The 24,382-nt window shown below is 53.3% G+C and overlaps 1 protein-coding gene across 1 annotated transcript; it reads left to right on the top strand.

Moving 5' to 3' along the window:
* The first annotated feature begins 12,209 nt into the window (after positions 1 to 12,209).
* Positions 12,210 to 13,626, top strand: LOC118663505 (histone H1.10). Its single transcript, XM_036323191.1, has one exon. It carries the CDS (start codon positions 12,601 to 12,603, stop codon positions 13,216 to 13,218), a length of 618 nt encoding a protein of 205 aa, XP_036179084.1. The 5' UTR covers positions 12,210 to 12,600; the 3' UTR covers positions 13,219 to 13,626.
* The last annotated feature ends 10,756 nt before the right edge of the window (positions 13,627 to 24,382 follow it).

Genomic DNA, 24,382 nt, shown 5'->3' with positions numbered 1-24,382 from the left:
CTGGCCAGGGTTTAAGGGGACAGGGGAGGCAGTCCCCAAAGCAAGAATGCCTTCCCTGGGGCTTCTATCCTTTTCATGGCAGCCTGTAATGGGGCAAGGTATCAGGATGATCGGTGCCCAGGGGACAAACCCTTGGGCCCCACCCCAGGGAAGCATTAGCAGCGCCTCGGGATAGCCTTGCTGGAGAAAAGCTCTAATGCAGGTCCCGGACTACTTACTAGTAACTATACCCAAGAAACCCAACTCTCTAGGCTTTGCGTCCATTCCTTTGCCAATCTTGCCCGATCACCGATCGTCAGAATCTCCTTGTTAAAATAGCGAATCCCACGCCCCTCCCTGGACCTATTGACTGGCTCCTTAGAGAAGGGAGCCTGGGAGCCTGCATGTTAATCAACGTCTCCACTGGTTTTAGGATTTGGCAAGTCTTGGAGACTCCAGCCCACTGAGCCCAGAAAAGGCGCGCGTCCCAGGAGCCGGTTGAGTCGTTTGCTGCAAGGAGCTCAACTTCAGGCACTGCAGTGGGGAGGCGTGCGGGTCTCCGTGGAGACAAGACGCCAGCGAGGCCCCTGCCCGGGGACATTGGGGGCGGGGCGCGCGCCCAACGCCTAACTGCCGCTCGGAACCAGGCGGGGCCCAGTGATCCGGTGGCGGCCAGTGCCAGCCCTGGGACCTGCCCTGTCGGGATCTAACCCTGGGGAGCTGGTGTTGTGGGAGGCGAGAGGTACAGAAAGGACGAAAGGACGGCCCTGTGACCCCTCTGGGCAAAGGCCAGGAAGGGCCCGCCTTCCGCTTGTCCAGGAACCGTGAGCAGAGCCGAGCGCTGTGTGGGCGCATCGTTGAAACTGCAGGCGCTAACTGGGAGCTAGCCTCCCACTCTGCGGAGGCTCTGGACTCAGCTAAATATGGTGATAGCTGGGAACCTGCTACCGCTTCCCCCTGGAATAGAGAACCATCCTTTCAGGGGCCCCGAATCTTTAGGAGCCAGCACTCAACCTCCTTCAGGCGTAACCAGGGGTCGTTTTCATGATCTCCCCAGACGCTTCCAACACGATGGACTCAGGCCTTGGTTGCTACCAAGCTGTACAACATCCTCATGGGCCGTTTTTAACACCAGGGTTGAAGATTTGGTTCTGATGGAGAACCATCCCAGCTCCCCAGCACCAAAGCTGCCCCTCCTGCCACACCTGGCGTGCAGGCTCTGTCAACATCCACTCCAAGCCACCCTTCAAATCGGCACTGGCTGAAGGCTCTGGCCCAGCGCAGAGCGCCTGTCCCTCTGCAGGGAGCTTACAGTGGGGCAGCGGAGACAGGCCAATACAAGTCCTCTACACCTTTGTAAATGCTCAGTCCTCACGGAGCTGGGCAGCTCACCCCCAGGCCTAGGATAACAAGTAGGAGAGGCAGGGGAAGACGCTGTCTTGGTCCTCACCTCCAGGATCTCCAGACACCCAGTTCAATACTTTGGGCAGAAAAGACTAGGCAAATCTCTGTACTCCACGAGTGCCCTTCATGTTTCATTTCTTCAAACATGTTTATTGAGCATCTACTGTGTGCCAGTACAGAAGATTCAGTGATCCATAAAACAGGAGCTGATCTTCGGGTGGGATGGAGAAACTAGGAAAAATGCAAAAACTTCAAGTAGTTATAAGTGCTATGAAGAAAAACATGAAAACGTGATGATGAAAGATGGGAGGCAACCCTACTTGAGATGGGGTGTATAGGGAGGGCTTCCTTAAGAAGGTGAGGTGATATTAACTTGATGGGCAACAAGGGATGGGATCTGTGAGTCTGGGAGGGAGGGCACAGCAGCACAAAGGCAGGCAGTGGGGTTGGGCTCAGCTGACCAAAGCATGGACAGTAAAGCAGGCCATGATGAGGAGTGGCTAGCAAAGCGCAGACCTTGTCAGGCATTCAAGGAGAGAGATTTGGATTTTCCTCTAAGTGTGAGGGGAGGCTGCCCCAGTGTGTTAGCAGGGCAGGCAGGGTCCACTGAGGGCTTTGAGAAAACCTTGGCCTCTGGGAAGATCTGGCAACAACCAGACCCACTTTGAGGCTTCCTCCATCTGGGCAGACGGTACCAAATGGGCTGGTCCAGAATGTAGTGTAGATGTCAGAAAAGTGCTCAGTGCCTCTTCACACTGTTGCCAGTGAGGCGTGGTTCCAGGGCCAGGCCTGGCCCACCCTCCAGGGGCTGTCTTCTGCACCCAGACCAGGAGGCGCTCAGCTGAATGCCTGTTTCCAGCCTGTGGCTTCTCCTTGACCTTGCTTCCCCTTCCCCACACCCAGCTAAGTGGACAGACAAGAGGATCAGGTGGGGCAAGAGCACTGGACTGGGAATTAGACTTGGAGTATAATCCAAACACACTGGCTGGGGCCTGCCTCTTCTCTGGACCTCAGCTTCTTCATGTGAAATGAGGGGTGGCAGACAGACAACAAGATGGGTCTGAGGATCCTTACCATTCAACCCCTCAATTGTCCCAAAGGGTTCCTCAAGGGCCGCCTTGTTCAAGAATTATTACCCGATTAGAGGGGGATGAAGGAACACATTTTTTTAGGCCCATTTATATCAGGCTCTCAGATTGGGTGCTGGTTTGGTTGGCTTTTAATTTTTTTTTTCCCTTCTACAAATACAATTCTGAGTCCTGACTAGGACCAGGAGTTAGATTCATTTCTAGATTCTCATCATTTGATGCTATACAAAACAGACAAGGCCTTGGGGGTGAAGGGAAAGATTAAGCATGTAAATAAAAGGTAATTTAGCTGTAGAAAATGTATGAGAAAAGGAGTCAGGGTGACAGAATTGAAGAAGCTTGTGGAGGCGCGGAAAAGAGGGTCAGGCAGGCAGAACCGCTGGCAGCACTGGACAGTGGGCACCACAGCCCATCAGACACTGTGCCTGACAGAGAAACGAGGCCACGGGGAGGGTAGGAACACGGGGAGGTAAAGTCGGAGAGATCAGCAGGGGCCCGGATGCTGCAGAGCCTGGTGGGGGAACTGCTGAAGGGTTTTGAGCAGGAGAGCAACAAGCTCTGGTTCACTTTTTCAAAGGCCACTCTGGCTGCCTCGAAGTAGAAAAAGTATTGGCTTGAACTTGGGAGGACGGGGAGAGAATGCAGGGGGACCAGACAGGAGAAGATGATGGTAGCATGGGCCAGGTGGCCGGTAAACCCCTTTGCTACTCTCTACCTGGTGGAGCCATGTCTCCACTCTCCCAGCCCCCCTCAGATAATGGCAGTTGGGGAGCAGAGTCTGGTTTGAGGTTGAGGACCTCATCTAAGGAGGAAACTCTCAATTCAGCTGTTCACCCATTCTTGACTAGGAGAGAATTTTAGGATCCCCAAGACTGGACAAGTAATAAGTGTATGAAATAAACTTGCACATGTCTTAGTAGGCTTTCCATTAAGCTTTTCAAAGGTGTCACAACCCCTGTGGGGCCCCACTACCTGCTCTGCCAGGTGGCCTCGTGGGGCCCAGCACAGACACTTTGCACAGGATCAGTGCTGTGACAGGAAGCATAAGAGTACCGAGCCGGAGCTGGGTTTGACTCCCATCTCATTCAACAAATATTTATTGAGGACCTACTATGTGCCAGGCCCTGAGCTGCAGTTAGGGCTCCTGCTGTAGTAGAGGTCACAGGTATTGAACAGGTCAACTCAGAAAATGATAAGGGGTATAAAACCACGTACTAGAAAGTGACTGGGGGTGGCCGAGGGGTGACTTTAAGTGGAGTGAGCAGCGTATGCCTTGCCACCTTTTCCAGGCCAGATAACATTGGGAGTAATACTCAGTCTCTCTCAAGCCTCAGTTTCCTCATCTGGACAGTGGAGGTAGAAGTACCCCCACCAGAGGAATGTGCAATTCCTGGCAAGTAGGCCGTGCCAGGCGGTGCCTCAGCTCTGTCTTGCCGAGTATGTCGCTTTAGGCGGCTCCCACCCAGGAAGGCAATCTCCACAAAATGGGGCTGCTTGGAAGAAAGAGAAATAAAACCAAGATTCCCTTGCCTGCACCTCAGCCAAGAGGGGCCCTGTGGCAGCGGTGGCCAGAGCAGGCTGCCCAGGGCTGACTGCAAAGGAAGACACTGCAAGATCTTTTCTCTGTCAGGTTTGTCCTGGTCGCCCAGAACTCCCTGCCAGAATGGTCTCTTGATCCTGTCCTGGCTCCTTGGGCCTCAATCCTTGGGGCCTCTAGAGAAGAGAGGTCACGCTCTACCCCAGGTCTGAGGCTGGAGACAATCCTGGCCCTCCAGTGGAAGCCACTAAGGGGAGGCCCCTCTCCCAGAGGCCAGGCCGCCACAGACGCTGCTGCTGGTGTTCTGGGGAGCTCAAGCTGGGCCAGTGCTCTCTCTCTGAGCCTCTAAACTGACATTGGGGTGAGGGAGATTGAGGATTGTACCCAGAAGACCCTGGCCCCCAAAGTAAAGGAAATCCCCTGAAGCAGGCATAGCGGGGGCTGGGAGCCAAGCTCTCTTGTGCTGCAAGAGTCTGGCTTCCCTGTCCTCGCCTTCACTCCATGATGCTTCCTAAACGACTGAGCTCCTCTGAGCTTCCCTCTCCACTGGCCAGGAGCTCTTCTACCCTGACTCATGCCTGCCAGTTGTTTGAGGGCAGGGCTTGGAGAAGCCATTATCTAGTTTCTAATGCTCCTTCCCTCGTTCATCCCCTCGCCCCTGGTCCAAGCTTTCTGAGCTCCAGCACCAGGCCCTGTACAGCCAAGACGCTGGAGAGCCAGGCAGAAGCCCGTGCCCCAGGGTGCAGAGGGCAGGGGAGGCTTCTGGGGAAGGCCGGTGAGACACAGGAAAGGGCAGCAGGCCCCTTGCGGTGCTGCCGAGAGCAGGAGAGGAATCTGGTGGGAGTGAAGAATGGGAGGTGAAGTTAGCAAAGCAGGCAGAAGCCAGACTATGGAGGGGACACGAAGTCACATGCTTTCAAGCCCCCCCGCAAGAAAGACTGTGCAATAGCCCAAAAGAGATGGCAATGGGGCAAGGGGAGAGCACAGGCAGGAAGACCTGAGGACTACGAGGAGGAGGAGGAGGGGCCATGTCACTGAGAGTTTGGCAGTGATGGCAACGCCTGAAATGGGGTCCAGGGGAGGACACATGTAAACCGAGCCGGTGGGTCACAGATGGTGAAAGGGATGGGAAACAAATCCTGAGGTCCGGGCGCTCACACCAGGGTGGCGAGATGTGTGGAACCAGGCCCGAGACAGGGACACAGGCATGGGGAGGAGGAAGAGGGGAGGGGTGCGTGCTCTGAGGGCAGCCTGGTCACAGGTCAACAAGAATTGACATTTCTCTTTAACGGAGAAACCTCATTAGTAAGGCCCCTGCAGATATTTCTGGCCAGCAAAATAAGGATAGGAGTTGCACCACTGTATTAGCCGGTGAAATAAACTCAGGCCCAACCAGCTGTGGGACTCTGCAACTATTCAAAAGAACAAGTTCCACCCAGATGAAGCGATGGAGATGCTCAGAGTAAACAAAAGCAGGATGCAGGGTGCGCATGTGTGTCCCACTGCAGGCAGCACACGAGTGCCGGTCACTGGTATGTGCGCTTGGGTAGGTCCAGCTGTATGCCCACCACAGGCTGTGGCCACATCCAGGCAATGCAAGGAAGGACGGTGTTAGGTCTGATCAAATAATTGAATTGATACCCCCTCCCCTGGGAACTGACCTGTAGGCCACTTCACAAGGAACATTCCCTTTGGCTTAGACACATTCCACTTGCTAAGACCATTATCCTTCCCCTCTGGACCTTCCCAGGATCCACACCTGACCAGAGAATTCTCCGCCCAGAAAAAGCTCGCCTAGAGTCCCTTGAAAGTCTCTGACTCCCTGCCCCTGGGTGCTGGCGCCATGGTGGGGCTCAGCCCATCTGGTATCCAGATGACCCAATAAATTAATCCCTCACAACCTTCGGCCTTGGTGCGTTCCTCCTTCCGTGGCAACCCTAACAGACGGGGACTTTGTTTTCACTGCACATCCTTCTATACCACTTGGCTTTTATACTATGAATGACTTTAAGAAAAAAACAGATTTATTTTTTTTTTAAAGAGAGAGAGGAAGGGAGAGAGAAATATCAATGTGAGAAACATCCAATGGTTGCTTCCCACACAAACCCTGGCAGGGATCGAACTCACAACCTGGGTATGTGCCCTGACTGGGAATGGAACCAGGGACCTTTTGGTGCACGGGACGACACTCAACCCACAGAGCAACACCGGCCAGGGCAAAATTAACCGGCTTCTGATGGCTGTGTGACTTACAGCAGGACCGGGGCTCCCACCGTCCCTTTTCTCCTGTGCCACCACAATGCCCAGTCCAGCGCTTTTACAGCTCTTGGAGAACCAGCAGAGGGAGGTGGCTAAATCCTTTCTGGAGATGAAAAACTGTTCCTGTTTCAGACGACGGGTTCAAATCTCCAATCGTGCACAACTCCTTCAGCATCTCGGGTCCTAGCTCTAGGTTGGGGATTCTTACTCGGCAATATGGTGCTTGGTCCCTGGAATGAAGCCCTCCCTTGAGGTTAAATAACGCAGATGTGTGCATGTGGGCCTATGGCAGCTAAAGACTGGGGCACGGGGCCCTCTCCCTTAATGTGCTTCCAAGTACAGATAGCACTGATGCTGTGTGAAGTCCTGCAAGGTCTGGTCCCTTTCGTAATGAGTGCTCCTAACCCGCTCTAAACAATGCCTATGATAGGAGAGCCCTTTGAGAGGCTCTGGCTTTGCTGGTGCCCGCGGGCTGGACTGTGGGCGGTTGGCGGAGAGTCCGTCCTCCAGGTGCTTTCCCAGTCCCCCCTGCAGAGCTGGGCCCAGCAGCTCCTTGAACCCCCACTCCCACCTGGGCAGGAGCAGCCATCCGGCTCCCTCATCGCTGGACCTCTGGGAACTCCCTTCCATCCCAGCCCCTCCTTTTCCTACCCTCTCAGCCTCAGCAGCAACTCTGATTCTGATCCTTTGATCTCTGGCCCTTGCACCTCATTCGTAACCCTCTTGCCCCTCACCTCACCTGCCTGGCCTGGAGGAGCTCACTGCCTGGCCCCGAGGCGTGGAGCCCAAGGCCCTTACCCAGTCCCCATGCAGGGCCTCACAATACATATTTGCATCTTAAAGGCACCCTTCCCATGGTTTATTTCCCTTTGTCTCCTCTTAATGCTGAAAAGCACTAAGTTCCATTTACATTTTAAGTCCAAAATGGGGCCCAGCTATCCTCCCTTCCAGCCCAGGCACAGTCCGGAGCCAACCTCTGGATTTAAAACAAGTTTTGGGGAGACAGACTCTCTGGCCCTGAACTGTTCCCCTCAGCAGCCTGGCCCAAGCCCTCAGGCAGCAGGGCCTCTGAACCCATTCCCAGGCCTGGTGACTCCTGCACCACCTCTCAGCCTCCCCCCTACCTCAACCCCCACCTGGGCTCCTGCCCGGGCTTTCAGACACCCTTCCAGGTGGAGGTGCCTCCGTGAGCTCGTGTGCATGTAATCCTTTCACAGATGACAACACTGAGGCTGAGGGAGACACAGGAGCCCACCCAGAGCCCACAGCTGTGCAGCCCCGCAGACAGCGCCCCTGGCACCTGGCCGCTGGCTGTGTCCCATTCTCCAGCCAGGCTGTATTCTTCTGGGTCCTCACTTCTCTCGAGGCCATCTGTCTCTGTTCAGAAGTCCAGATGCAGACTGCGAAAGCTAAAGGGATCATTCAAACTCCAGACAGCCAACTCCTTTTCAGAAACTGGGGAACAGGCTGGGCAGGGTGGGTGGGAGTCGTGGATCTCCCACATGGAATTTGTGGGAGAGCAACGGTTCAAGCCAAACTAGGGACTTGACTCCCAGTTCACCTTCCTGTTTCCACTGCCCAGGCAAACCTGTGTCGTCCTCGGGCTCAGAAAACAGTGAGTAGGTGCTGTGTCGGCCAGGAAAGGTGTGCCCAGGATTGGGGCCTGCAGGGAGCAAGGCAGACCCAGCTTTGCTCTTAGCTCCCAGTCCTCAAGTAAATAGGCAAAATAGGGCCAGATGATGATAAGTGCTATGCAGAAAATAAAGTAGGCGATGACAGGGATTCCGGCACAGCCGGCAGGGAGGCTGCTCTGGAGGGAGAGGTATTTATGGATGGAAATCTGAACGAAAGAAGTGAGCCACACAGTAGGGGAAGAGAACTGAAACGGGAACCCCCTGGGTATGTGTGAGGAACAAGAAGGCCAGTGTGGCCGAGTGCAGATTTTCCCTACGTTTGATGAGAAGTCATTGGAGGCCTTTTAGCAGAGAGGCAGTACACACAGGATTGGGCTTCCATTAACCACTCCCTCTGATGCTGCACGGAGAGGACCAGAGAAGCCAGAGGGGAAGGATGGGGAGAGCACAGTGGCTTGGGAGAAGTGGGTGAATGTAGGGCCAACGGCGGTCAACCTGATGATGGGTTGGTTGAGTAGAGGGAAAACATAAGTCAGAGAGGGCATGCATTCTGGCTAGAACATTTTGTGAAAGCCTGGGGAGGAGCAGGTTTGCAAGAGAAAATCGGTTGTTTTAGCCACTACACAGAAGGGATGTCGAGAGGGTGGCAGGCAGCCGGAAACCAGGGTCTATGGATCCGGAGAGACGCAGAAATCAAGGCTGGGGGCAGAAAGGGAGTGTCCTCACGGTGTGAACCCTGTTTGGAGCCCCAGGCCTGGACGAGCGCCCTCGCCTGGGGAGAGAAGAGTGTGAGAACATAAAACAGGCCTCTCCTTGTCTTTGTTGTGGCCTTTCCACAATTTATGAGAAGCACCTGGTAATGAAACGCAGAGCCTGCTGGCTCTTGTGATTCAAGCAGCCTCTTTATTCAAACATGGAGACAGATAGGGGCTGTGCTCAAGGCTGCACTCTCCCCCACCCACACCCACCCCCACCGCCACCCCACCCCCGCTGTTTGAACAACTCCAGGATGATTCCCACCCGGGAGTCTCCAGTGAGTAGAAAGTTCCCTTCTCCCACCCCTTCAGAAAAGCCTCTTTTATTATAACTTTGGTTCTAAGCTTGTTTAAAAGGCTTGGGAAAATGCTGATAAAGACACCTCCTTGGTACATCTGTGGGCTGTCTCCTGGAAATGAAATAAACCGGGACTTTTCAAAGACAACTCCAGGTATCTGGTCACAGCTGAAGCGCTAATTTAACACAATCCCCGCCCTTCCTTGTCGCCTAGCAACAGCAACTGCTTGCTCTTTAAAAGTGCGAACTCTTTCTTCCCCACCCTGTGTTGCCTATCAATCAATACTTGGCCCTTTTCTCCCTTGTAAAATAAGTTTCCTCGCTATATCTCTTCTCTTAGTTGTGAATACGTTCACAAACCGCGTCACCGGCCCAAAATCTAACAAAGAGAACTCCTCCTCTGAGCTTCCTCTCCAGACTGGCCAGGCCTGGCCGCTTCCAGGTGCTCCTTTTTTCACATTTTGTCATTTTTCATGAGCCGCTTGAGGCCTTCTCCATGGTTTCCTTAGAAGGGTGGCAGGGACGTTCCCTACCTGGGAGTGTAGGGCTGGAGTCCTGAAGGCTAGCAGGACCCCAGGCCTAGCCACTAACTACCCCTCCCTCCAGTGGGATAAAACCACGTGGTCCCTGCCAGCTCCCAAAGCCTGGAATCGGCCTTCCTGAGCCCTGGTCCACAGGCCCACAGGCAGCCAGCCCGCCTTTTGGCACAGCACCCCCTCCACTGGAGGCCAGGGAATCTCTCAGGGCTGAGATGGACTCTGAACCGCGCTGGCCTGGACTACACTGCCTGCCTGCTGGGCCTCCACTGATTTCTCCTCTCCTCCACTTACCAGAACCTTCCCTCTGCCCCCACGGTTCTGGAAGTCTGGCTCATCTGGAGGAAACCCACCCCATCTCTCCCCAACCCAGATCAAATCAGATTTTTTAAAAAGGGAAATCGGAAATGTGGACTGCATTTTTATCTGAAATCGCCTGTTTTTTAAAAATCCTGGAACTACTTTAGGTTGTTTAAAAAAAAACAACAAAAAAACACGGGGTGAAATGAGCCTGTGAGTCTTGGGAGTGATGAGCTTGGCCTCTGTGGCTGCAAGCTCACCAGTCTCCTCAGCTTTGCTGAGTCTTCCGCTCTGATGATAAATCCACTTTCTAAGCGGGTTACACTTTGATGGACCAGCCTTTCCTTCTTGAAACTACCTCCTTCTCAGCCTCCGTGACACCAACTCTGCCTGGTTTCTTCCTTCCTCTTTGACTCCCATGAAGCAGTTTCCGTTTTCTACCATCCCCAGCCCTCCTTTTCCTCCCCAGCATGCTGCTGCCACCAGCTCCAGATTCACATTTCCAGCGACCTTCTCTCCAGTGAGGATGGCACAAATGGAAATCTGGGGGGTGCCCTTGCTGCCCACACTGGGGTTCCATCAGGGGTGTTACCCTCTGCTTTCCCTTTGACTTTTCAGAGACCAAAGCTCAAGCCCCTCTCAGCCAGTCACCTGGCCACCTCCTCTCCACTGGGTTTCCTCTGGCCCGCTCTCTTCTGGGTGTCCCTGTTCCCAACCCATCTCCAGGCACTCTGGCCAACCCAGAGAGGGCCTCCGGGCGAGCCCTCTGCTCATTCTCGGAAGGCTCCCGCTGCTGGGCAGACACGTGCCTATGGGTTGGTTGTGGCATCTGCATTTTGCCACCTCTCTCTTGTCTCTATGAATCCTGGCCCAAACTCCAGCCAGCACACTCCAGCATTTCAGAACTCGAGGTCTTTGTTCAAGCCGTGGAGTCTTTGCAAGACCCTTCCCACTCTCCAGTGCAGCTTCCAGGGCTCAGCTCTGTGTCACTTTCAGAAATCTAGGTAGATAGTTTCATTGGGGGGCGCGGGGGGGGGGGGTGTCCTCCTTTCTGGGAGAAGGGGTTGGCCTTCTTTGCAGGAACCTGGACTACAATCTATCCTCTCTCCTATAGCATGTACTCACTGCCCCAGGGGGCAGAAGTCGGATCCTGAACCACCACCACCTCCACCAAATACACCGGTTCACCTTTCCCGCTTCAATGTCTTCCTTTCCTGGGGCTTATTCACTAGCTCTCTGAGGGCAAATGGGGTCTGTGTGAGCGCCATGAAAGAGGTGAGAACCTACAAGAGGAGGGGACCATCATGCCCGCTCAGAGGCGCCTGCTGGGGCAAAAAGGACCCGAAACGCGCCATGCCCCCACCATGTAGAGACCTCTAGCCTCCAGCTCTCTGCACCCTGGAACCCTAGTTCTCTAGCCTGCCCTCCACTTGCTCTTCCTCCGTGCTTGGGTCCCAGGGGGCTTGCTCTTGTTTGCACCTCTGCAGTGGCCCCTTGGTCCCAGGCCTAAAATCCCCAAGTCCAAAGCGGATCAGGTCTCCTCCCTAGTGTCTCCCCACAGTCTGCTTCCCCAAAGTGGAGGCTTCTTTGGCTCAAGACTGTCCCGCGCGCCTTCTAAGCACCCCCAATACTGGGTCCAGCAAAGCTCATGGCCACCAGCCTTGGCAAGGGTCTTCGCCTGGTACACAAGAGGTCTCTCCAGGACCCTCTCAATTTCCCTTCTCAGAAAGGGGGTAGGGGTGTGGTCGGGAACTAAAAGCAACTTCCCTGCGGCTTTACACCCCCTCCACTCAGTCCCACCCAGGAGCCCCCATTTTGCTTTGGGGGGGCAGTGGTACCTACCCACAAAATGGGTACTTGGAGCATCAACAGTGTGTGTGTGTGTTGGGGGGGTTGGGGGTGGGCACTGCCGTCCTCCCGGCTTCCTCCGGTGTTGCACCGGGCCCGCAGGCATAACGAGACAGCGGGTTAGCGGCTGCAGGCGGCTGAAGCCCCTCAAAGACGTCCCAGCTCACTGCCCCCGCCGACCACGTGAGGGCGTGCCCTGTGTTAGTTCGGACAAATTAAAGCTGGTCCTGCGAGCAGGCCGGGGGTTCCCTGGACGCGGTCAGGGCTTGGGTGCACGTGGCGCACTCTTGGCTGCCACCCGCAAAGCTCAGGGCCGCGGGGCCTCCCCCAGGACCTGCGCTATTCGTCCCCAAACCGGGTGCCCCCCTGCACTCGCGCTCTGCAGCCTAGGGTGCGCCCCTCCGTTCCCCAATGCCGGGGCCTTCCCAGGCACAGCTCGCCTCTTCGCTGCCCCTCGCGCTCGGGTATGGTCCGGGACGCAGGACTGAGCGCGCGCCGAGGCCGGGGAGGTGCCGTGCGGGAAGCCAGCGGCCGCGGAAGGGGCTCCAAAAAGCACAAGCTGGGGCTGGCTCCGGACCAGGCTGTTGTTGTTCTCAACGCGGTCCGCCGCGGAGCCATAAAAGGGAGTCGCGGCGCCCTCCCCGGCGGAGCGCAGCGCGCACGCTCAGAGCGCTCTGGCGGCCGCGGTGGTAGCGGCAGCTCCCTCGGGCGGCTTCTCCGCTCCGGCGCGTTCCCTGCTCCGGTTTCCTCCTTCCTCTCCGGCCCAGGCCCGGCCCGGGGCGCCCGCCGGCCCGGCCCCCGCCCCAGCCCTGCCGCCTGGCTCCAGGCCTGGCCGCGGCCGCTCCCGCCTGGAGCCGCCGCGCGCCCCCAGCTCCCCGGCGTCCCCCCAGCCCCTCGCTTTCCTCTTCCCGGCGCGGCCACCAGGTTTCCGCGTCCGGCCCGCCACCAACCCGCTCGCCACTATGTCTGTGGAGCTCGAGGAGGCCCTGCCGCTGACGACCGCCGACGGAGCGGCCAAGAAGGCGGCCAAAGCTAGCGGCTCGGCGGCGCCGTCCCCATCCAAGAAGAGGAAGAACAAGAAGAAGAACCAGCCGGGCAAGTACAGCCAGCTGGTGGTGGAGACCATTCGCAGGCTGGGCGAGCGCAACGGCTCGTCGCTGGCCAAGATCTACACGGAGGCCAAGAAGGTGCCGTGGTTCGACCAGCAGAATGGGCGCACCTACCTGAAGTATTCCATCAAGGCCCTGGTGCAGAACGACACGCTCCTGCAGGTGAAGGGCACCGGCGCCAACGGCTCCTTCAAGCTCAACCGCAAGAAGGTGGAAGGCGGCGGCGAGCGGCGCGGAGCCTCGGCGGCCGCCCCCGCCCCGGCCGCCGCCGTGCACAAGGCCAAGAAGGCGGCCCCGGGCGCGGCGGCACCGCGGCGCGCGGACCCGAAGCCCGAGAAGCGCTCGCACAAGAAGGGCGCCGCCTCCAAGAAGCACAAAGGCGGCAAGGCGAAGAAGGCGGCGGCGGCGGCGGGCAAGGTGAAGAAGGCCGCCAAGCCCAGCGTCCCCAAAGTGCCGAAGGGCCGCAAGTGAGCGCGCCGGTCTGCCGGGCGGGCGGGTGTTCGGTTTTTGTATCCCAAGTGTATGTAGTTTTATACGGTTCCCTGGCCCAGGCCTTCGCGCCCGCTGAGCGCAGCGAGGGGCCCAGGGCCCCTCCGTCCCTCCCATCCCCCGCCCATCGTGGTAGTGTGTTGTTTTTTTGTTTATTTGCTTTGGATTTTGAAACGGCCCTGGCGTCGCCCCCATTGGCTCCTCGCCCTTGGCAACGGCTGTCGCTATGGTTACCCGCTCGTAGGCGCCACTGGCCGGAGCCACTGTGCCGCCCTTCTGTCTCCCCACTCTTCCCGCCTTTCGGTGCGCGACAAACAATCGCGCGGTACTGCGTGGCGCTTCCCTCCATCCCGTCAGCATTTGGGGGCACAATAAATTGTTTAAACCTTTGCACCGCTCTCCTTTTCTTCTCAGTGGAACACGGATGGGCGCGGTCGGCACTCTTGAGTGGGATGATGGGCCCCAGGGGACCACAGCTCGGAAAATGCTGGAGGTGGTCTGGTCAGGTCCCGATAAGGGGCCCTCGGCCTTGGGATGGGGCGGAGTGGCGGTGCTTTTTCAGGGTTTTCTGGTAAGGGCTCCTCGGCTCTTACAAGGGCACACCAGGGTTGGGCTTTTATGGAGGTAAATTATTCTGAATTCTGGGTGACTTAGTGCGGATGTGAAATCAATAGTGGAGGCCCTGGGCTCTGGCTTGCCACCCACATCCGGAGGTGCAGCCTGAGCAAGGCACTGATTGGTCCTAATTGAGTGCAGACTGGATGGGAGGGTTACTGGGCACATTGGGACCCTTAGCCCAGAGACGCTCTGGTGTCCAGCATATGGATAGTTGTCCCTCTAGTTGGGCAGCAGGCTGAGTCGTATTCTGACATGTTTCTATAAAAAGACAATCTTGCCAGAACCGGTTTGGCTCAGTGGATAGAGCGTCGGCCTGCGGACTCAAGGATCCCGGTTCGATTCCGGTCAGGGGCGTGTGCCTGGGTTGCGGGCACATCCCCAGTGGGAGGTGTGCAGGAGGCAGCTGATCGATGTTTCTAGCTCTCTATCTCTCTCCCGCCCTCTCTGTGAAAAATCAATAAAATATATTTTAAAAAAAAAGGAAAAAAAGACAATCTTAAAACCAGGGATGCTCTAGAACAGTGGGGAGTAGTACATGTACCAGATTGGGCGGGGCTGCGGTTAAGGGAGAGAGATGCAGGGGATCTTTTGATCCCTGTGTAGACTGTAGATGGTAGGGGGAAGGGCAATAGATTGGGGGAGGGGATACCACTGGAGAAGGGCCTCTGGCCTGCTGATCCCCCTGACCTGAGTGTGACTGGTGGCTACAGGAAGCAGTCATTAGGGCAGAGAAGAAAATGTGATGCTAGACTTGTTGGGGGCTAGTTCTGGGGAACTGGGCATCCAGGAAACAGGAGGCCTCAGTTGGAGACTGGACCAGTAGTGGGCCAGGGCTGACAGCTCCACTGACCCTGCCAGCCCATGTCCTGGCCACTTGCTGATCAGGAACAACTTCATCTACTTTGCAGTTGATTGGGGGGCAATGTTCCCCACGCCCTGCTGAGTCATGTGCTAGCCTAGGTCCTGCCCCATACTTGCCTGCTGGGCCAGTGAGTGGAATTGCAGCTGGAGGCCAAGAGAAGCCCCAATTTACCCAGGATTCTGGGGCATGGTGCTCCTGATCAGTTAAATGTGATTCCCTCAGATTCTGCTGTACTTCCCTAAATCAAAAACCCAGCCTAAATGCCTCCTAGACTCACCCCAATTGTCCTTATTGGAATTTGGGGCTGGGGCCTGGAACTTTGCTTTCTGACCAGGTTCCAGGTGGCTTTGAGATTCAGAGGGTTGGGAAGGGCCACTGCAGGGGCCCTGACACTTGCATAGCATACTGCTCCTTCCTGCCCAGCAGTTGACACTTGAGATTCATCCTCTTCTTGGAGCCCTCCCTAACCAAAGCCCCCCACCCTGCTGACTGTCAATCCTTGGAGGACATCCCCTGAGCTCTCAGCACACCCCAAATACCCATCAGGTCATCCTTATTCCGTGCTGCCTTTCCATATTTCTGACCAAAATTCTTCCTTTACTGCTCACACCTCCTGGTCTCCCAGTGGCCTCCCTCTTTGACTCTGTGGTACTCGTTTCTCTAGTCTCCATCTCTTTGTTCCTTGATGTCTTGGGCCCCTGGCTTGCTGTCTACTCCACCCTAAGGGCTGCTTCCTTCAGGAGCATCCAGTAGACCAGCCCTTGGTGCAGGTCTCCTACTCTTCTGGAAAAACAAAAACAAAACAACTTTAATTTTCCTCTCGGGACTCAAACCAGCCTACTCTCAGGCCATATGGTTCTGGGAGCCTTATCCCTTCAGTCCTAGGGATGGTTGCATGGCCCAAAGATAGAGCAAATGGGGGTTGAGTCAGTTGGTCACTTCATCACAATGATTGGGTCAGAAGTAGGTTTACCCCATGGGTTCACTGAGAGCCAATGTTCTCTTCCCCAGAATCACCAAGGATAGGGACATGGGGCTAGAATTGCCAGTGGCCGTCTCTGTCAACACATAGGAAGAGCCTACCTGAAAAAGGAGCCAAGACAGAGAACGTAGGAACCAAAAAATGGAGAGGCAGATGCATGAGGATTTGAATGGAGCCTGTACCACGAAAAGCAAGCTAGTTTGAATTTCTGTCATTTGAGATCTGGTCTCCCCCCTTGACTCACTTGACCCTGCCATGATCACATGCTGGTCCTTATTCCTTCAAATTGCTCCTCCCTCAAAACCACTCCTCAGTGTCCCACTCTACCCACAGGCCTCTCCTCCCTGCAGCTTGCTCACTTAGGTCCTTCAGCTGAGCTGCACCTCGGTGGGTGGACCCCACATCTCTGACATGCATCCTAAGTTGAAGGATGAATGGCCGTAATCAGCCCCAGGTGAACACTCAGTGTGTACCAGGCACTCTGAGGAAAGCAGCACAGGTCTCAGGTTAGCCTCATGACAGCCCCAGTAAGAAGGTGTTAAAAAAAACTCATCTTACTGGTGTGGGTGCTGAGACTGGGAGGTTTATTTTCTGCCCTGACACCATACTCAGCTCCTGTGTGGAGCTGGGGAGTTGAGGATAGACCAGCCAGCCGTGGGCAAACTACGGCCCGCGGATCCGGCCTGTTTGAAATGAATAAAACTAAAAAAAAAAAAAAAAAAAAAGACCGTACCCTTTTATGTAATGATGTTTACTTTGAATTTATATTAGTTCACACAAACACTCCATCCATGCTTTTGTTCCGGCCCTCCGGTCCAGTTTAAGAACCCATTGTGGCCCTCGAGTCAAAAAGTTTGCCCACCCCTGGGATAGACACACCATTTATCTACTGTGTCTCTTGGACTTGGCTTCAGGGAGCTTCGGTTCCAGATGAACATCGAAGGCACCTAACACTGCAAGGCCCAGGAGGAGGGCTTCATGGGGGAGGTGACTCCAGTACAGTGAGGAGGCAAAGGACAACGTATGTAGCAATGGCTCAGGCCATGGCACCTCTCAGCATCCACTGATCAGGAGGGGGATTGAGTGGGACCAGGTCCTGGAGGCTGAGGTCAAGTGTTCTGGGTCTGGCTCCACTCTGGTCTTTTGGTCTAGGGCAAGATTGTCCTCCCCAACCTTCAGTTTCTTCATCTATAAGTGGAGCCAAGAAAGATTTCTTTTACTCAACTGCCAACCAAGGAGGGTCTGAACACACTGCCTCTGGCCAGGGTCTCCAAGGTTTTCCATTCCTTGTATGCCCCTGGGTGTATTGCTCTCTCTCCCTGCTGCCTTGCCTTCCTGTGAACATCCTAAGGATATCAATCAGGTCTACCTTCTGGGTCCCTAGTTCCAACTTTCTGGCCCCAGGACAGCCCTACCAGCACTCGAAAGGCCCCTTTCCAGGCTGTGCAGCCTTAGCAATCCACCCAATTGATTCCCGTGGACTGACCTAGCTGTCCTTCTACCATGGCAGGGCTTACTGCTGAGCACGTGACCTGTAGGGAAGTCTGAACACTCAGCACAGGGGTACTTGTGTCTCAGGCATCAGATCTGGGATGGCCAGAGACAGCTCATGAGGCCATTTGCATTTGTAAAATAAAAGACATTGACACACAGGTACTGGGAGAACAGATTGCAATCTTTTATGTCAAGGGCCTAGTCCACAGTCCTTAATGCGGAACGTGCTGAGCTGAGGCAGGGATAGAGATCTGTCGGCCCTGCTCCCTGACCTGAAGGAGCCGAGCCACATGCAGGAGGACAGATAAACCAGCCACTTCCAGGGAGGGACGTGGCGGCCGGAGTAGCACTGGCACAGGCCCCCAGGAATGGAGAAGGCTCCTGAGTTTGGGGAATGATGAAAGCAGTGAGCTGACCGACAGATCATGAGGCAGGAAGAGTGAGTAGTGGGACTTCAGGTTCCCGTCTCAGTCAGAGCTCAATGGAGAAGCAGAACCAGAAGGGATACACGCCTTTTTCGTATTCGATATGCTCCCAGGAACTGGCCTGCACGCTGTGGGGCTGATTACGCAGTTTCTGTAAGGCTAAACCTCTGGGACTGATGCTGGAGCTTGAGGTGCTCAGTCAGAAGGGGAAGATCATGAGTGGCTGAAAGCCACTAGCACAAGCGGGGGCCCTAGGGTGGACCGTGCCTGTGTCCATTATTGCTGCTTCTGACCTTGGTGATGAGGGGATCCTGCAGAAGCTGAGTGAGGCCCTTCTTCATACAGAGCTAACTAGCCATGCACACAACTGATTGAGGAGTCAAAAACAAAACCTGGAGGAGAATCTAGGGACAATAGGGTAATTGCAGGCCTGCGTGCTGCTTCACACTAAGAAGATCTGCTTCAAATGCAGATCAGCAATCAAAATGGTTGCTTCCTTCCAAATCTGGCAAATACATGCCTTGTAGCCCTCCCTAACAAGAAACAAAGTAAGGGAGTTCTGGGAAATGTAGTTTAGCTGAGACAAGTTGACAAAGCCATCACAATCCCCCCATTATAAAATGGATCTGGCCCTAGCCGGTTTGGCTCAGTGGATAGAGCATTGGCCCGAAGACTGAAGGGTCCCGGGTTCAATTCCGGTCAAGGGCAGGTACCTAGACTGCAGGCTCCATTCCCACACCTTCCAGCCCTGGTCTGGGGCATGTGTGGGAGGCAATTGATGTGTCCATTCTCTCTCACATGGATGTTTCTCTTATCCCCTCCTCTCCACTCTCTCTCAAAAAAAAAAGAAAAAAAAATCAATGGACAATCCTCAGGTGAGGATTAATAAAATGGATGAGGGTGAGAAGAGACTAGACCAGGGTCTCAAACACAGAGGTGCAGGGGTACCAGGTCAGACAGGGCAGTTTGGCCATCTGGAGGACACAAGACCCTATCTGAATTGGGGCAGTAACTACCCAGTCCTGCTGATTGCTGCCAGGCAGCATGTGGCTTAGTATGGCAAGAGCTTCACATTTTTTCAGATTGTGTTAGAAGCATCTCATGAAACTTTTTTTGTTCTTAATCCTCACCTGAGGGTATTTTTTTCCATTGACTTTTAGGGAGTGGACGGAGGAAGGGGGAGAGGGAGAGGAAAAAAAACACAACACGTCAGTGAGAGAGACACATCGAATTCATTGCCTTCTGCACCTTCCCTGACCGGAGCTGGGATCAAACCTGCAACTCAGGTTAAGTGCCCTTGACCAGGAATCGAACCCGCCATGCTTCAGTGCTCAAGCCAATGCTGTAACCACTGAGAAACACTGGCCAGGGGTCATGAAATATTTTCAAGTCCCCCCTCTACAGGCAAGGGGGAGTGGCCTGGACCATTCAGGGAGGCATGCATATGGTGCCTTAGCATGGCAGTGGTCCCACATGAACTCAGCTGTCATTTGAGGTACACATCTCTCAAGAATTTTTTATGTGAAAACTACAAACTTTTTTTTGTGTGTGAAACCTCCCACTTTTAAGATGTGGGCTAAAAAAAAAAAGGTTCTATTTCACACCTATTAGGATGGTTATTAAAAAGAACAGAACAGCCGAACCGGTTTGGCTCAGTGGATAGAGCGTCGGCCTGCGGACTCAAGGGTCCCAGGTTCGATTCCGGTCAAGGGCATGTACGTTGGTTGCGGGCACATCCCCAATAGGGGGTGTGCAGGAGGCAGCTGATCGATCTCTCTCATCGATGTTTCTGACTTTCTATCCCTCTCCCTTCTTCTCTGTAAAAAATCAATAAAATATAAAAAAAAAAAAAAAAAAAAAGAACAGAACAAAAGAAGTATTGGCGAGGATGTGGAGAAATTGGAACCCTTGTCCACTGTTGGTGGGAATATAAGATGGTGCAACTGCTATGGAAAATAGTATGGTGGTTTCTCAAAAAGTTAAACGTAGAATTACCATATTATCCAGCATTTTCACTTCTCGGTATACATAAAAAAAAAAAAATTGAAAGCAGGGTCTCGAAGAGTTATCTGTACACCCATGTTCATAGCAGCATTATTTACATTAGCCAAAAGGTGGAAGCACCTCAAGTGCTTCGACAGATGAATGGATAAACAAAATGTGGTCTATCCATACAATGAAATGTTATTGTCTTAAAAAGTAAGGAAAGCCCTAACTGGTTTGGTTCAAAGGATAGAGCGTCGGCCTGTGGACTCAAGGGTCCCAGGTTCGATTCCGGTCAGGGGCATGTACCTTGGTTGCAGGCACATACCCAGTGGGGAGTGTGCAGGAGGCAGCTGATCGATGTTTCTCTCTCATCGATGTTTCTAACTCTCTATCCCTCTCCTTTCCTCTCTGTAAAAAATCAATAAAATATATATTTAAAAAAGGAAATTTTGATATAAACTACAAAATGGATGAATCTTGAGGACAATATAATAAGTTAAATAAACCAGACACAAAAAGACAAATATTGTATGATTCTACTTATATGAAATGTCAGATTCATAGATATGTAAAGTTAAGTAGTGGCTGCCAGGGTTGGATGTAGGGAGGAATAGGGAGTTACTATTTAATGGGTAAAAAGTTTCAGTTTTGCAAGATGAAAAATCTCTGGCCAAGTTAGCACAGTTGTTTAGAGAGAGCAGCGGTCCCCAACATTTTGGACCACATGGACTACCAGTGGTGGTCCGCAGACCACTGATTGTTGACCACTGGTTTAGAGCATTGTCCCAATATGCCAAGGTTGAGGGTTGGATTCCCAGTCAGGGCACATACAAGTATCAGCCAATTAATGCATAAAATAAGTGGAACAACAAATCAATGTTTCTCTCCTTTTCTCCCTTCCTCTCTCTAAAATCAATAAATAAAAATTTAAAAAATAAAAGTAAAAGTTCTGGAGACTGGTTGCAAATGTGAATATAATTAACAGTATTGAACTGTATACTTAAAAATGGTTAAGATGGTAAAGTTTATGTGTACTTTACCACAATTAAAAATACTGTATGGGCCAAACAAAATCATGTGTGAGCTCAATACGGCCTGCAGTCTCCCCTTTGAGATCGATCAACTTGATCTTCTATGAGGGCCCCTCTGGCTGCTTCACAAGATGAGAAGCCCTGGATAGTGGGGTTCTGAAGAAGACTGAGACAAGGAAGCCACATAGTGAAAGCCAGAGACCCCGCCTTCTAATCCTGAGGGAGGTTCTACACCAAGGACAACCACCTCTCCATTCAGGATTGTCATAAGGATCCCAGAGCCTTGTGCAATGCACCCTGCACATACGTGCTTCCACAGGCCCCTTTTCTCACCCACCTTCTCTTCCTCTCTCTCAGCTCCTGTCTTTCTTGTGACTGTCTCCATTAGGGGTTAGGAGTGTGGCACTGGGGTCCTGCACTAGCCTGGCTGCCCTTTAAAACATTTTGTGTTGCTCAGCTTGTCCAACCCCTTTCACTGATGCCCCCAGCCCTTACAAACAGTCCTCTAGCTTCTGCTTTCCACTGGGAGTTTTGCCCAAAGAGCTTACTTGGAGTCCCGGACATAAGTGGGTGGGGGGTCCTCAGTCCATCTCCACATGAAGGACACCAGCCCAAATGTAGGTTTGGGATCTCCAACAACCAGCATTTGTTCCTCTGGGTTCCTGGAGAGTTCAATTGTGAGCAGCCACTCTCCTGATTCAGAGATGGGCAAGCCAAGCCTCCGAGCAAAGGACTTGGCCAGTTTTGCATGTAGTAGGAACCCTCCCGTACAGCTTGAGCCAAGCGCCTTTCCCCAGTGAATGGGGCTCCACCTTTCTCATCACTCGCTCCTTTTTCTGGCTGCAGGTAGGGAGGGTGTACGGCCCAGGAGCGTAGGAGTCTGAGGTTATCCATTACTCTGTCTGGTTCTCACCACAAAACTGCCCTGAGCTTTCTCAGCAACAAGAAGGATCTTGTCCAAACTCTAAGCTTAAACCCCTCCCAGACCAGACCCCTTGGATTTGTTCTCAACTTGCCTGTACCAAACTGGTCCCTTGGCCAAACCTCTCCCTTGTTTGGGTCTATTCTGCCTTTGTACAAAGCAGGGTTGGGCTTTGGGCACACAAGCTTTGCACCAGGAGATGGAGCCAGATGTACTGCAGACCTGAGTGGAGGGCAGACACTCATATATTAGGACCTGGAGTGCTAGGGAGCGTCTGCCTCCTCTAAGGCTACAGAGAAGGAAAGAATCCCCTAAATTAGGAATCAAGCCTGGTCACTGCACCCATAGAGTGAGGGGTGAAGGGGGCTGCCATCTGGGAGCCCAGCACAGGGGCGAGCTAGACAGCCATATCCTAGGGCTGTCCCAACTGCCCCAGAAAATGCGGGGCCCAGCCTGACTTGGCTACTCCCAAACAAGGCTGCCTGTTTATCCCTGAGATTTGTCCTCCAAAAAACGAAGGATAGGATTAGAGGCACCATTGCTCTAGTAAGCAAGATTATCAGCAAAAGCTGGGGAAATGGACATTCATGTGCTCATGAAATAGTGAAAATTTGGAGAACAATTTGTCAATACCTAGTAAAGCTGATGATCCAGATGGAAAAAAAAATGCAGAAAAAAATGTCCAAGATACCATTTATGTAAACCTGAAATCACAAAATGTTCTCAGATACAAGAATGTGCTTTAAACATCCATTTATGTGAAAGTATTAAAACCTAAATGGTTCAGTTGAATAGAATGTCCTCCCCATACATCAAGTTTGCAGCTTTGATTCCGAGTCAGGGCACATATGAGAATGTATGGCCCTAACCAACCCTAAAACCCTAAAACCCTACGCCTAACCCTAACCCTAACCCTAACCACCCTAACCTAAACCCAAAAGCTAAACCTAACCCTAACCCGCTAACCCTAAAACCCTAACCCTAACCCTAACCCCCTAACCCCCTAACCCTAAAACCCTAACCCTAACCCTAACCCTATCCTGGGAAGAGCCCTAACCTTAACCCTAACCCTAACCCTAACCCTAACCCTAACCCTAACCCTATCGTGGGAAGAGCCATACCCCTAACCCTAACCCTAAAACCCTAACCGTAAAACCCCAACCCTAACCCTAAAACCCTAAACCTAACCCTAAAATCTTAACCCTAACCCTAACCGTATCCTGGGAAGAGCACTAACCCTAACCCTAAAACCCTAACCCTAACCCTAAAACCCTAACCCTAACCCTAACCCTATCCTGGGAAGAGCCCTAACCCTAACCCTAACCCTAAAACCCTAACCCTAACCCTAACCCTAACCCTAACCCTAAAACCCTAACCCTAACCCTAACCCTATCCTGGGAAGAGCCCTAACCCTAACCCTAACCCTAAAACCCTAACCCTAACCCTAATCCTAACCCTAACCCTAAAACCCTAACCCTAACCCTAACCCTAACCCTAACCCTATCCTGGGAAGAGCCCTAACCCTAACCCTAACCCTATCCTGGGAAGAGCCATAACCCTAACCCTAACCCCAACCCTATCCTGGGAAGAGCCATAACCCTAACCCTAACCCCAACCCTATCCTGGGAAGAGCCTTAACCCTAACCCTAACCCTAACCCTAACCCCAACCCAACCCTAACCCTATCCTGGGAAGAGCCATAACCCTAACCCTAACCCTAACCCCAACCCCAACCCTATCCTGGGAAGAGTCATAACCCTAACCCTAACCCTAACCCCAACCCCAACCCTAACCCTAACCCTATCCTGGGAAGAGCCATAACCCTACCCTAACCCTAACCCCAACCCCAACCCTAACCCTATCCAGGGAAGAGCCATAACCCTAACCCTAACCCTAACCCTAACCCTAAAACCCTAACCCTAACCCTAAAACCCTAACCCTAACCCTAACCCTATCCTGGGAAGAGCCCTAACCTTAACCCTAACCCTAACCCTAACCCTATCCTGGAAAGAGCCATAACCCTAAACCTAACCCTAACCCTAACCCTAACACCCTAACCCTAAAACCCTAAACCTAACCCTAACCATATCCTGGGAAGAGCCCTAACCCTATCCAGGGAAGAGCCTAACCCTAACCCTAACCGTAAAACCCTAACCCTAACCCTAAAACCCTAACCCTAACCCTAACCGTATCCTGGGAAGAGCCCTAACCCTAACCCTAACCCTAAAACCCTAACCCTAACCCTAAAACCCTAACCCTAACCCTAACCCTATCCTGGGAAGAGACCTAACCCTAACCCTAACCCTATCCTGGGAAGAGCCCTAACCCTAACCCTAACCCCAACCCCAACCCAATCCTGGGAAGAGCCTTAACCCTAACCCTAACCCTAACCCCAACCCCAACCCCAACCCCAACCCTAACCCTATCCTGGGAAGAGCCATAACCCTAACCCTAACCCTAACCCTAACCCCAACCCCAACCCTATCCTGGGAAGAGTCATACCCTAACCCTAACCCTAACCCTATTCTGGGAAGAGCCATAACCTAACCCTAACCCTAACCCCAACCCCAACCTAACCCTATCCTGGGAAGAGCCATAACCCTAACCCTAACCCTAACCCTAACCACCCTAACCAAAACCCAAACGCTAAACCTAACCCTAACCCGCTAACCCTAAAACCCTAACGCTAACCCTAACCCCCTAACCCAAAACCCTAACCCTAACCCTAACCCTAAAACCCTAACCACCTAACCCTATCCTGGGAAGAGCCCTAACCCTAAACCCTAACCCTATCCTGGGAAGAGCCCTAACCCTAACCCTAACCCCA

The sequence above is a fragment of the Myotis myotis genome, unplaced genomic scaffold, assembly GCF_014108235.1.
Source record: "Myotis myotis isolate mMyoMyo1 unplaced genomic scaffold, mMyoMyo1.p scaffold_m19_p_9, whole genome shotgun sequence".
Taxonomy (NCBI): domain Eukaryota; kingdom Metazoa; phylum Chordata; class Mammalia; order Chiroptera; family Vespertilionidae; genus Myotis; species Myotis myotis.
The sequence above is the reverse complement of the archived record's forward strand: the minus strand, read 5'-3'. Positions and strand labels throughout refer to the sequence as shown.